We start from the raw sequence: 11,774 nt of genomic DNA, 5'->3' as shown, positions 1-11,774 counted from the left end.
CCAACAGGTCCCAGTGTGTGATGTTCCCCTCCCTGTGTCCATGTGTTCTCATTGTTCAACTCCCACTTATGAGTGAGAACATGTGGTGTTTGGTTTTCCGTTCCTGTGTTAGTTTGCTGAGAATGATAGTTTCCAGTTTCATCTATGTCCCTGCAAAGGACATTAACTCATCCTTTTTTATGGCTGCATAGTATTCCATGGTGTATATATCCTCCCTCACTTTTTTTTTTTTTTTTGAGATGGAGTCTCACTCTCTCTCCTAGTCTGGAGTGCAGTGGTGCAATCTCAGCTCACTGCAAGCTCTGCCTATTGGGTTCACGCCTCAGTCTCCCAAGTAGCTGGGACTACAGGAGCCCACCACCATGCCTGGCTAATTTTTTTGTTGTTGTTGTATTCTTAGTAGAGACAGTGTTTCACTGTGTTAGCCAGGATGGTCTCGATCTCCTGACCTTGTGATCCACCTGCCTTCGCCTCCCATAGTGCTAGGATTACAGGTGTGAGCCACCGCACCCAGCCCACATTTTCTTTATCCAGTCTATCACTGATTGGCATTTGGGTTGATTCCAAATCTTTGCTATTGTGAACAGTGCTACAATAAACATACACGTGCATGTGTCTTTATAGTAGAATGATTTATAATTCTTTGGATATATACTCAGTAATGGGATTGCTGGATCATATGTCTGTGGGCCACATAAATGTCTTCTTTTCAGAAGTGTCTGTTCATATCCTTCACCCACTTTCGGATGGGTTTTTTTTCTTGCAAATTTGCTTAAGTTCCTTGTAGATTCTGGATATTAGCCCTTTGTCAGATGAATAAATTGCAAAAATTGTCTCCCATTCTTTAGGTTGCCTGTTCACTCTGATGATAGTTTCTTTTGTGTGCAGAAGTTCTTTAATTTAATTGGATCCCATTTGTCAATTTTGGCTTTGGTTGTCACTGTTTTTGGTGTTTTGGTCATGAAGTCTTTGTCCATGCCTATGTCCTGAATGGTATTGCCTAGATTTTCTTCCAGGGTTTTTATGGTTTTAGGTCTTATGTTTAAGTCTTTAATTCATCTTGAGTTAATTTTTGAATAAATTGTAAGGAAAAGGTCCAGTTTCAGTTTTCTACATGTGGCTAGCCAGTTTTTCCAACACCATTTATTAAATAGGGAATCCTTGCCCCATTGCCAGTATTTTACTGAGGATTTTTTCATCGATGTTCATCAGGGATATTGGCCTGAAATTTTCTTTTTTTGTTGTGTCTCTGCCAGGTTTTTGTATCAGGATGATGCTGGCCTCATAAAATGAGTTATGGAGGAGTTCCTCTTTTTCTATTGTTTGGAATCATTTCAGAAGGAATGATACCTGCTCCTCTTTGCTTGTTTGTGTCAGGTTTGTCAAAGATCAGATGGTTCCACACGTGTGGCATTATTTCTGAGGCCTCTGTTCTATTCCAATGTGTGTGTGTGTGTGTGTGTGTTTGTGTATGTGTGTCTGTTTTGATACCGGTACCATGCTATTTTGATTACTGTAGCCTTATAGTTTGAAGTCAGGTAATGTGATCCTCCAGCTTTGTTCTTTTAGCTTAGGATTGCTTTTGCTATATGGGCTATTTTTTTGTTGTTCCATATGAAATTTAAAGTAGTTTTTTCTATTTCTGTGAAGAAAGTCAATGGTAACTTGATGGGGATAGCATTGAATCTACAAATTACTTTGGGCAGTATAGCCACTTTCATGATATTAATTCTTCCTATTCATGAACATAGAATGTTTTTCCATTTGTTTGTATCATTTGTTATTTCCTCTCAACAGTGGTTTGTAGTTCTCCTTCCAGAGGTCCTTCATATCCCTTGTAAGTTGTATTCCTAGGTATTTATTCTCTTTGTAGCAATTGTGAATAGGAGTGATTTGTGAATCACTCATGATTTGACTCTCTGTCTATTATTGGTGTATAGGAATGCTTGTGATTTTTGCACATTGATTTTGTATTCTGAGACTTTGCTGAAGTTGCTTATCAGCTTAAGGAGATTTTGGGCTAAGACGATGGGGCTTTCTAAATATATCATCATGTAATCTGCAAACAGAGATAATTCGACTTCCTCTCTTCCTATTTGAACACCCTTTATTTCTTTCTCTTGCCTGATTGTCCTGGCCAGAAATTCCAATACTATGTTGAATAAGAGTAGTGAGAGAAGGCATCCTTGACTTGTGCTGGTTTTCAAAGGGAATGCTTCCAGCTTTTGCACATTCAGTATGATATTGACTGTGGGTTTGTCATAAATAGCTCTTATTATTTTGAAATACATTCCATCAATACCTACTTTATTGAGAGTTTTTAGCATGAAGGGGTGAATTTTATTGAAGGCCTTTTCTGCATCTATTGTGATAATCATGTGGTTTTGTCATTGGTTCTGTTTATGTAATGGATTATGTTTATTGATTTGCATATGTTGAACCAGACTTGCATCCCAGGGATGAAGCCGACTTGACTGTGGTGGATAAGCTTTTTGATGTGCTGCTGGATTCAGTTTGCCAGCATTTTATGGAGGAATTTCGCATGGATGTTCATCAGGGATATTGGCCTGAAATTTTCTTTTTTTGTTGTGTCTCTGCCAGGTTTTTGTATCAGGATGATGTTGGCCTCATAAAATGAGTTAGGGAGGATTCCCTCTTTTTCTATTGTTTAGAATAGTTTCAGAAGGAATGGTATCAGCTCCTCTTTGTACCTCTGGTAGAATTTGGCTATGAATCAGTCTAATCCTGGTCTTTTTTTGGTTGGTAGGCTACTAATTACTGCCTGAATTTCAAAACTTGTTATTGGTCTATTCAGGGATTCAACCTTTCTGGTTTAGTCTTGGGAGGGTGTATGTGCCCAGGTATTTATCCATTTCTTCTAGATTTTCTAGTTTATTTGCATAGAGGTATTTACAGTATTCTCTGATGGTAGTTTGTATTTCTGTGGGATCAGTGGTGATCTCCCTTTTATCATTTTTATTGTGTCTATTTGATTATTCTCTCTTTTGTTCTTTATTAGTCTGGCTAGTGGTCCATCTATTTGTTAATCTTTTCAAAAAAACAGCTCCTGGATTCATTGATTTTGGGGAGGGTTTTTTTGGCGTTTCACTCTCCTTTAGTTAGAGGCAGTACAAAATTTTTAATGAGACTTAAGGAAAGTAGTAAATTATTTTATTCCAAACCTAAATAATTACATTTGAACATCTTTCTCAAAGAAAAAATAATAATTGAGTTTTCTGTTATCTGAAGCATAAATTCAGATAAGACACACCTGTTGTTTACCATTTAACAAGCATTATTGTATTCTTGTATGGAAGAATCTCTGTGTTCTCCGGAGGGAAAGAAGGCATCACACCTCCTGCACCTGCCCTCCAGCCTCCTGTGCTCCCATCTGCTCTAGGCACCTTCCACTCCCAGGATATGTTTATATTGTACATCACCAGAATGATGCCACACTGACTGCTGACCACCCCCATCCCAAGATCAGGTTAGCTCTGGGCATTTTTCCCTTTAAGTGGGTATCAGTGAACGGATTGCATTTATATCCAGACTCCAAGACTATCAATTTTTGAAGCTTTTTCCCCATGAGATTTAAGAAAGAAAAGCACCCTTTCCTCCCGTTCCTTTCCCTCTCTCTGTCTCTAGCTCTCTGTCTCTGTGTTTCTCTCTATTTTATTTTATTTTATCTTATTTTATTTTGTTTTATTTTATTTTTTTGAGATGGAGTTTTGCTCTTGTTGCCCAGGCTGGAGTCCAACGGCATGATCTTGGTTCACTGCAAACCCCACCTCTTGGGTTTTCAAGCAATTCTCCTGCTTCAGCCTCCTGAGTAGCTGAGATTATAGGTGCCCACTACCACACCCAGCTAATTTTTTGTATTTTTAGTACAGACGGGGTTTCACCGCGTTGGCCAGACTGGTCTTGAACTTCTGACCTCAGGTGATCTGCCCACCTCTGCCTCCCAAAGTGCTGGGATTTCTCTCTCACTTTCTGTGTGTGTGTGTGTGTGTGTGTGTGTGCGCGTGTGTGTGTTTAGGTTTAGAAGTCACCATTCTTTAAAGGGCCATGTGGGGAAATCAACTCTCTTGCTTGGTTCTCTTGAAATCTCAGCGGCACATTCAGCAGGGCTAGAAATTTTTATTCCTTATAACGATTTTTTTTAACCAATAAATTATTCACCAAATTCTAACTGATTGGAGATTTCTAGACCAATGGGAGAGGGTACATGCTAAATAATGAAGAATTCAATTTATAATGTTTAAGTGCCCAGAGCTTGTTAACATAAAATGATATAGACTGCAAATAAAAAAGTAATGTTCCTTCCTCTTAAGTAGCTTACAATCTAGTATCTTCTTCAAAACAACAATAATAGGTGATTTAACCCTATTTGGTGAAAAAGAATCAAAGCTGTGAAGCAAGAAATACAAATACCAGTAAGTTCTCCACATAGGAAGGCGAACTGCGCATATTTATGACTAATAGCAGCACAGTTTCCTCATTTTTGTTTGGATTCTAACTCCCACAGTCATGGAAATCATGGCTGTTACATATACAAAAATACTGTATCAGATCTAATGCTTGCTGAGACAGGGAGCTCACTGTAAATGAGACCAGAATGGGAAACTTTGTGACAGGGTCTACTAGATTCTTAGATTTGGCATGGGAATTTTAGGGTCCATGGGCTGAAGTACTCTGTAGAATTATATAATAATTTTACCCAAAAAAAAAAGAGAGAATTAAGGAATTTACAGAGAATTGTGTTTAAAACACTTTTTTAAATGTTCTATCACTGGTCAGACTTTTTAACTGTAAATAGTAACCCCTGAGAAAGAAAACTATAAATGCCAAATATTCCTCCATATAAAACTGATGAAAATGAATACTTTCATTAAGTGTTTCTCAAAAGGAGAACAATGTAAACGCTAACCTATGCTACATCAGCTTCAAACATTTGGGAGCCAAAAAGGAAGTAAAAAACTGTTTAGGTTAATTTGGTCATTTAAAAATAATTGAAAGGAAAAGAAGCTGAACTGTCTTTCAGGACCAAACTGCTGGTTCAAAAACTTAGGCTTTAAAACCATTTCTTCTGTCAGCCCATCCAGTGTTCTTGTATCAATACAGCAATTATTATTGCTGTGCTGCAGACAAGGTACCTCAGTTAGTGTGACTTAGGCACCAAACTCCATGACTGTGTGAAAGACCTACCATCTCCCCTTCTATACAGTCAAAACTCATTTCCCCTACTCCCCTTTCCACTCCACCTCCCACAGAAAATAATTTAAAGTTTTCTTAGTACTATTTTATTTAAATAAGCAAATAATTAGAGATAAGTCTACTTTTTAACAACTTAATTTTATCAGTTATATAGTTAGAAAGTCAAACTAAGTAAGACCTTCACATGTCTATTACATACTGTGTCTTCTAGTGTGTGCCTTGTTTGTATTCCCATGTAATTAAGGTACTTATATATCTTTCTTATGGAATTGTAAATTCTGCCCCACCTGTTCCTTATTCTCTCTCTCCTTCCACCGTAAATTCCCCATATTCCCAACATCCACATTCAATTTGCAAGGGCATGAAAAGGGTGAAGACTTTGGGGAAAGTGTTTTCCTTCTTAGTTCTACAACAGATAAGTGAACTTCCTGATTTATACCAAAATCTCTAGAGATGTAAATAGAATAGTGAGGAACTGATATAAGATATGACATTCTCTCCCACTCAGTAAGTACTTCATAACTCACTGGAGACTTGAAAAATCCATTTAAGACATTAATACAAAGACTTGAGAAGAATGTCAATAGATTACTTTGCCCACAGATTAAAGAAATACCACATGAGTATAGAATGGATTAATTCCAGAGTTGCTGAGTTTAGATAAATAAATAGAACAAAAGATTAAAGTCATACATATACATATTTTATATCTGCACGATGCACCTTTATATTTTGAACAGAAACATTTTATGAATAGCACTTAGTTGTCTTTTTATAAGGTTTTTAAAAATCCAGTCTTTATAACATTTGATTTTCATTTAGTCTCATCTTCTCCTAATATAAGATGACTCCAAGAAAATATCTGTGACAAATATCCTAGGTTCTGAGTGGTCCTCCAGGTTGACTGGACTAAAGACATTTAGAATTATCTTCAGAACTAAGTGGACTGTCACCACCAAACTGTCACCTCCATGAAAGGAGAAAAGCAATAATTAATCATCTTTCACTCCACAAAGTATATTTAAATTGCAGAATGCAGCTGCTCCCATCAATTTTATGTCAGTAGCTTTTGTCATATTACAGTTTATCTGTAACAAACAAATACCCTGGTAGTCTGGAAGAATTAGTATGGCTTCCAAGACTTATGCCTTACAGAATTTATGGCACAGCTATGGAGAAGTAATGATCTATTTTTCAATATGATCTCTCTGTCTCTTCTTCCATAAGCAATATGTTTGTTTGATTTTAAAGTAATGTTTCTCTTTCTCCTTGAAATTTATACTTAACCAATAAGTATCACAAAATGCCACTTCTTTTTGTGTGTATAAAAAAGTTAGAGGGTTCACATAAGTCAATCACTAAAATGTGTCTTATAGTATAGATGGTTTCGATGATAACCTGAATCAAGCTGTATTTAACATGAACTTAATATCCCACTCAAATTTATTTTTTAAAATTAACATTTAATGAAAGAAATAAATTATGGTTTGTGAACATATTAAAAAGAACTAAAGGTTTAGCCAACTTTCAGGTGAAAAACAAATGTGAGAAGGACCCTTTGATAATACTTTAAATATTTTAAGAACACTAATAACTCAGGTGTTTTTTAGCATGTATGGTTGATTTATTAATAGCTTTCTGGGTAGACCCTTCAAAACACTATTTAGTACATACCCCACAGTATTATATCTTTCATAAAAACTAAGAAAAATCCCATTTCATTTGGCTGTAGGTTGAGAAACACCTGTTCTTCCTTGGGTTAATTCTTCATTCTGTGAAAGTGGACTTGATGTTTTGAAACATATTTCTCAATTAAATTGCATTTTATTTATCTGTGTGTATAAACAGAGCCAAAGGGATGCCTCTCCTTCCCCATTCCCTATTGTTAGCTGCCTCCTGCAAGAGAAAACTGCTAACAATTTAGGGGTTATGTATTTGTAAGCTGTTGATGTTCTGTATTATTCATTAACCTGATTATCATGCTATCTATGTCACTGCTAAAATGTACAACACGGCAGGGCTAGAAAAAAGAGTGAGGTATTTTACTGTGACACCAATTTGTTGATTAATGCCTTCTTAGTAATACCACAGCCTTGAGCAAAGGCCTTGGAATCAAAGTGGGTTTAAATTCTGGACCCATTGTTTACTGCATAGGTTATCTTGAAGACTTCCTCATTTGTGAAATATGGATAATGATAGTACCTTCCTCATAGCACATGTCAGAGGATTATCTAAGACAAGGTATATAAGATATTAGCATATTGTCTGTCACTACAGTAGTCATTATTTACTAACGGTCATTTAATTTACATTATCATTTAAAAATTGGTTCCATAATTTTACATATTCATATCACATATATTTTAACTGTACTATATGTCTCAATTTTATTCATAAATACATTTAATATATAGTCTAATACCTTGTTAAAATGCAAACATATTACTGTGAATAAAGCAATACACACATATACACCCAAGAATGTACAAATGTGATTATTAATTTTTCCTACTGAATCCATATATCTATTGTTTTAACAACTTTATGAGTTACATAATTAGGAAGTCAAACTAAACAAGAGCTTCACACTGTGTTCTAGTGTTTCTTGTTTGGGATAGTACATGATCCAATAGCTAAAAGAAATTTACAGTCATGTATAGTTTAACAGGGAGATATTTTCTGAGAAATTAGCCATTAGGCAATTTCATCATAGTGCAAAGGCCACAGGATACACTTACAAATACCTAGGCGGTAGAGCCTACTACATAGCCTATTGCTCCTAGGTTACAATCTGTATAGTATGTTACTGTGTGTAAAACTTTAGGTAACTGTACCATAATGTTAAGTATTTATGTACCTAAACATATCTAAACATTGAAAAGATACAGTAAAAATATGGTATAAAAGATTAAAAATGGTATACCTGTAAAGGGTACTTGTCATTAATGAAGTCTGCAGTGCTAGAAGTTGCTCTGGATGAGTCAGTGAGTGTGTGGTGGGTGAATGTGAAGACCTAGAACATTACTATACTCTACCGTTGACTTGATAAACAGTGTACACGTAGGCTACAACATTTTAAAAATCTTTTCTTTCTTCAATAATAAATTAACCTAGGATTACTATAACTTTTTTACTTTATAAACTTTTAAATTTTCTTAACTTTTTGACACTTTCATAATAACATTTAGCTGAAAACACAAATACATTGTACAGTTGTACAAAAGTATTTTTTCTTTCTTCCTTATTCTATAACTTTTTATTTTATTCTATTTTATTACTTTTTAATTTTTTATGTTAAAAACTAAGACAAAAACACACACATTAACCTAAGCCCACACAAGATCAGGATCACCAAGATGTCACTAGGCGATAGAAATATTTTAGCTGTGTTATAATCTTATAAGACCACTGTCATATATGTAGTTGTCATTGACCAAATGTCATTATGCAGCACATGATCATATTTGTTTTTTGTTTGTTTGTTTTTTGAGACGGAGTATCGCTCTGTCTCCAGGCTGAAGCACAGTGGTGCGATCTCGGCTCCCTGCAACCTCTGCCTCTCGGGTTCAAGCAATTCTCCTGCCTCAACCTCCAGAATTGCTGGGACTGCAGGCACGCACCACCGCGCCCAGCTAATTTTTGGTATTTTTAGTAGAGACAGGATTTCACCATGTTAGCCAGGATGGTCTCAATCTGTTGACCTCGTGATCCGCCTGCCTCGGCCTCCCAAAGTGATGGGACTAGGGACGTAAGCCACCACGCCTGGCCGATCACATCTGTTTTGCCATATAGCTAGCACATTTATCTTTCCTGTGGAATTGTACGATCTTCCCTCATTCTGCTAGTCCCTCATGATTTCCCAGTGTATTTACTAAGTTTCACAAACAACTGTGAGAATGTTGGTTCAGTGTTGATTTTATATAAAATTAAAATTCATTTTCACATGAAACTAACGTAAGTATTTAAAACTGAGTTACATACCTGAATTCAAAAAAGGTAAGTTATCTTTTCCGCTCACACTTTCTGGGGCTGTACATTCACATACCAGGGCACACTAGGAAAAAATGTAAAAAAAAATTGGAAAATAATCAAAATAAGAAATGATATTCTTTTATTTTCTTTGCAAAACATAAGGCTATGTACACAGTTCCAAAAAGTCTTGAATAAAATACTTTTAAAAAACTATTTCTAGTTTTATCTTTACTACGAAGAGTATTTAACTTGTGATTTACTTAAATGTATATGTAATATGCTTATATTAAATAATGATAGAGGCTACTCAGGGAAAAAATTAAGAAGAGAAAAATGATTACTCCCAACATGCTAGAGATATGTTCCTAGCACAGTAAATCATATTTGACAAGCTGAATCATTTTGTATTTCTTTCACCTGAGCTAATTTCAGATCAACAGAAAGCAAATTATTGTCTAGAGTTTAAGTAATTGCAACTTTAAATAAAAGACAAAATATGTTGAAACCACTAGTTATACAGGGCAAAAGATTATTTTGTCTCCAGCAAAACAATGCAAACACTTGCTCAAAAAGTATGAGGATCATTTATAAATAAGCTGATCTGTGGAATCCATAATGAACTGATTAAGCTCCTGACCTTTACAGTAATGTCAATTTCTCAACAGAAAGAAAGAAGAGATACAGAAGAGCACGTGGACATGTTCCTAGTGAATGAACCGTGATGGGAGAGAATGTCCCAGACAATTCCTCATTAAATGTGGTACTCTCCCTCAGCTTCCTATGAAACTGCAATGGAAAGAGGAAACAAAATTCTTCTGGCCCCAGGAGTTGGACAAGATCTGTTTTCACATAGGCAGGCTCTAGCATTTGTGTCTTCAAATGAGTTTCCTTTTATCTTTAGAAAAAACATGCAGGTGGGGACAGGGAAAGAGGAGAGTGAATTTTCACAGCAAATATACCCCATATAAACAAGTAAATGCAAACATAACAAAGCAAACATACACACGAAAATTGCAGAAAGTTCTTTTGGTGACAAAGTCTGAGGAAACCAACCATCCTTCTGTAAGTTTTGCATGGCTCTGCTCAAGGGGCTCTGAGGGCTCAGACAAGCTTCTCCAAGGTTCTATCAGCCTTGCTTGAGCTATTTCCCCACTGTTCTGTCTCCCTCCACCTCTCCTTCCCCAGGCACTGGCCCTCATTGAGAATCATAGACACTAAGGTCACTTTTAACAATGGAATGTTTACATTCCTCAAACATTTTGAGGAAGAAGACAAAGAATTCAAAACACTGATTTAAATGTTACTTTCTGTTTTCTTAGAGTCTACTTCTTATTCCACAATCAACATTCATCACATTACTCAGTAAATTTTTTGTTGGGGTACAAAAAATGGTTTCATAATTTTTTTTATTGAGGTCCTAGTCGACTGAAAGAACGAATGACTGAAAATAGCTCTTAAAATTTGATGTTCTCTAAATCACATTTCTGACCACCCAGAAGTCAGAGGTGCACTTCCTCTAATCCACAGCAAGTTTGGAAATGCACTTCCTAAATCACTAGAATGATGTTCAATGATACTAGAAATACATAAAATTTTAATTTCTCCTATTTTCAATATTTCCTTTAATTCTTTTAGCATATACAGGGCTGTTAAAATAATTTTTCACCAACATTATATTCATCATATCAGTGTTCTACGCTATAATAAATAATAGATACTTATTTAGCTCAGAGTCTTATGGCTTACAGCGGAGTACATGATCTGTTTCTCCCCACCCCATGAATCTCAGCATACAATTCCAATCACTTCTCCTCGACCCCTGAGCTCCAGTCACACTGGCCTATTTGCTGCTCTTTCAACACAACAAGCATGCTGCCACCTCGGGGCCTTTGCTCTTGCTATTCATGCTACCTAGAATTTGTATTCCTGCCATATATCCCCATCTCACTCCCTTATTTCCTGAAAGTTTCAGCTCAAACATCACATTATCAGTGAATCGTTCCGTAACCAACATCTAGTATAAACAACCATGCCTAAGCACCACCTGTTCCTTTCACCCTTTTTTTCTGTACAGCATATAGCACCAGTCAGTAATTTATTACCTGTTATTTTAATTGTTTACTTCCCCTGAAGGTACCATCTGTATCTCTCTGGTTCATTGCTGAATCTCCAGAAATTAGTAGAATGCTTAGAACTTAGTAGGTGATATTTTTGATAAATGAATGATGATTATTTGCCTACAAATATTCTCTATAAGGTAAGGCTGGTTATAATACTTTCAATTTTACATTTGGAGGAAATAAGGGGATAAGACCTTCTGAGACTGGTCCTTAGCCACTCAAAGACTCCACCTTTCCTCTGAGCACTGCTGATAAACTACAATGAAAACAGTACTTCAAATAACAGGAGCAAGATGGCCTGAGAAAAGCAGAAGGTTTTCATAAGGGGATGTATTAATACTCCACTTATACTATTTTTGCTGGTATCATAAATAAGTAAGACATTTTCTTTCCTTTTGTAGAAATCACAATCCCTTTGGTCACTAGTGCTATGCTACATTCCAATACAACACAGATCTTAAACTAACA

General features: G+C 36.0%; 1 protein-coding gene across 2 annotated transcripts in view; it reads right to left on the bottom strand.

Moving 5' to 3' along the window:
• The window catches only part of INPP4B (inositol polyphosphate-4-phosphatase, type II, 105kDa), a 501,991-nt gene that overhangs the window by 221,740 nt on the left and 268,477 nt on the right, over positions 1–11,774 (bottom strand). For both annotated transcript variants that reach the window (XM_011970320.1, XM_011970321.1), the window contains one exon: positions 9,196–9,268. In XM_011970320.1, the coding sequence (XP_011825710.1) occupies positions 9,196–9,268 (73 nt within the window). The remainder of the gene's footprint in view (positions 1–9,195; positions 9,269–11,774) is intronic.

Source organism: Mandrillus leucophaeus, unplaced genomic scaffold (genome assembly GCF_000951045.1).
Source record: "Mandrillus leucophaeus isolate KB7577 unplaced genomic scaffold, Mleu.le_1.0 Scaffold943, whole genome shotgun sequence".
Taxonomy (NCBI): Eukaryota; Metazoa; Chordata; class Mammalia; order Primates; family Cercopithecidae; genus Mandrillus; species Mandrillus leucophaeus.
Note: the sequence above shows the minus strand (reverse complement) of the source record. Positions and strands in the feature narration are given on the sequence as shown.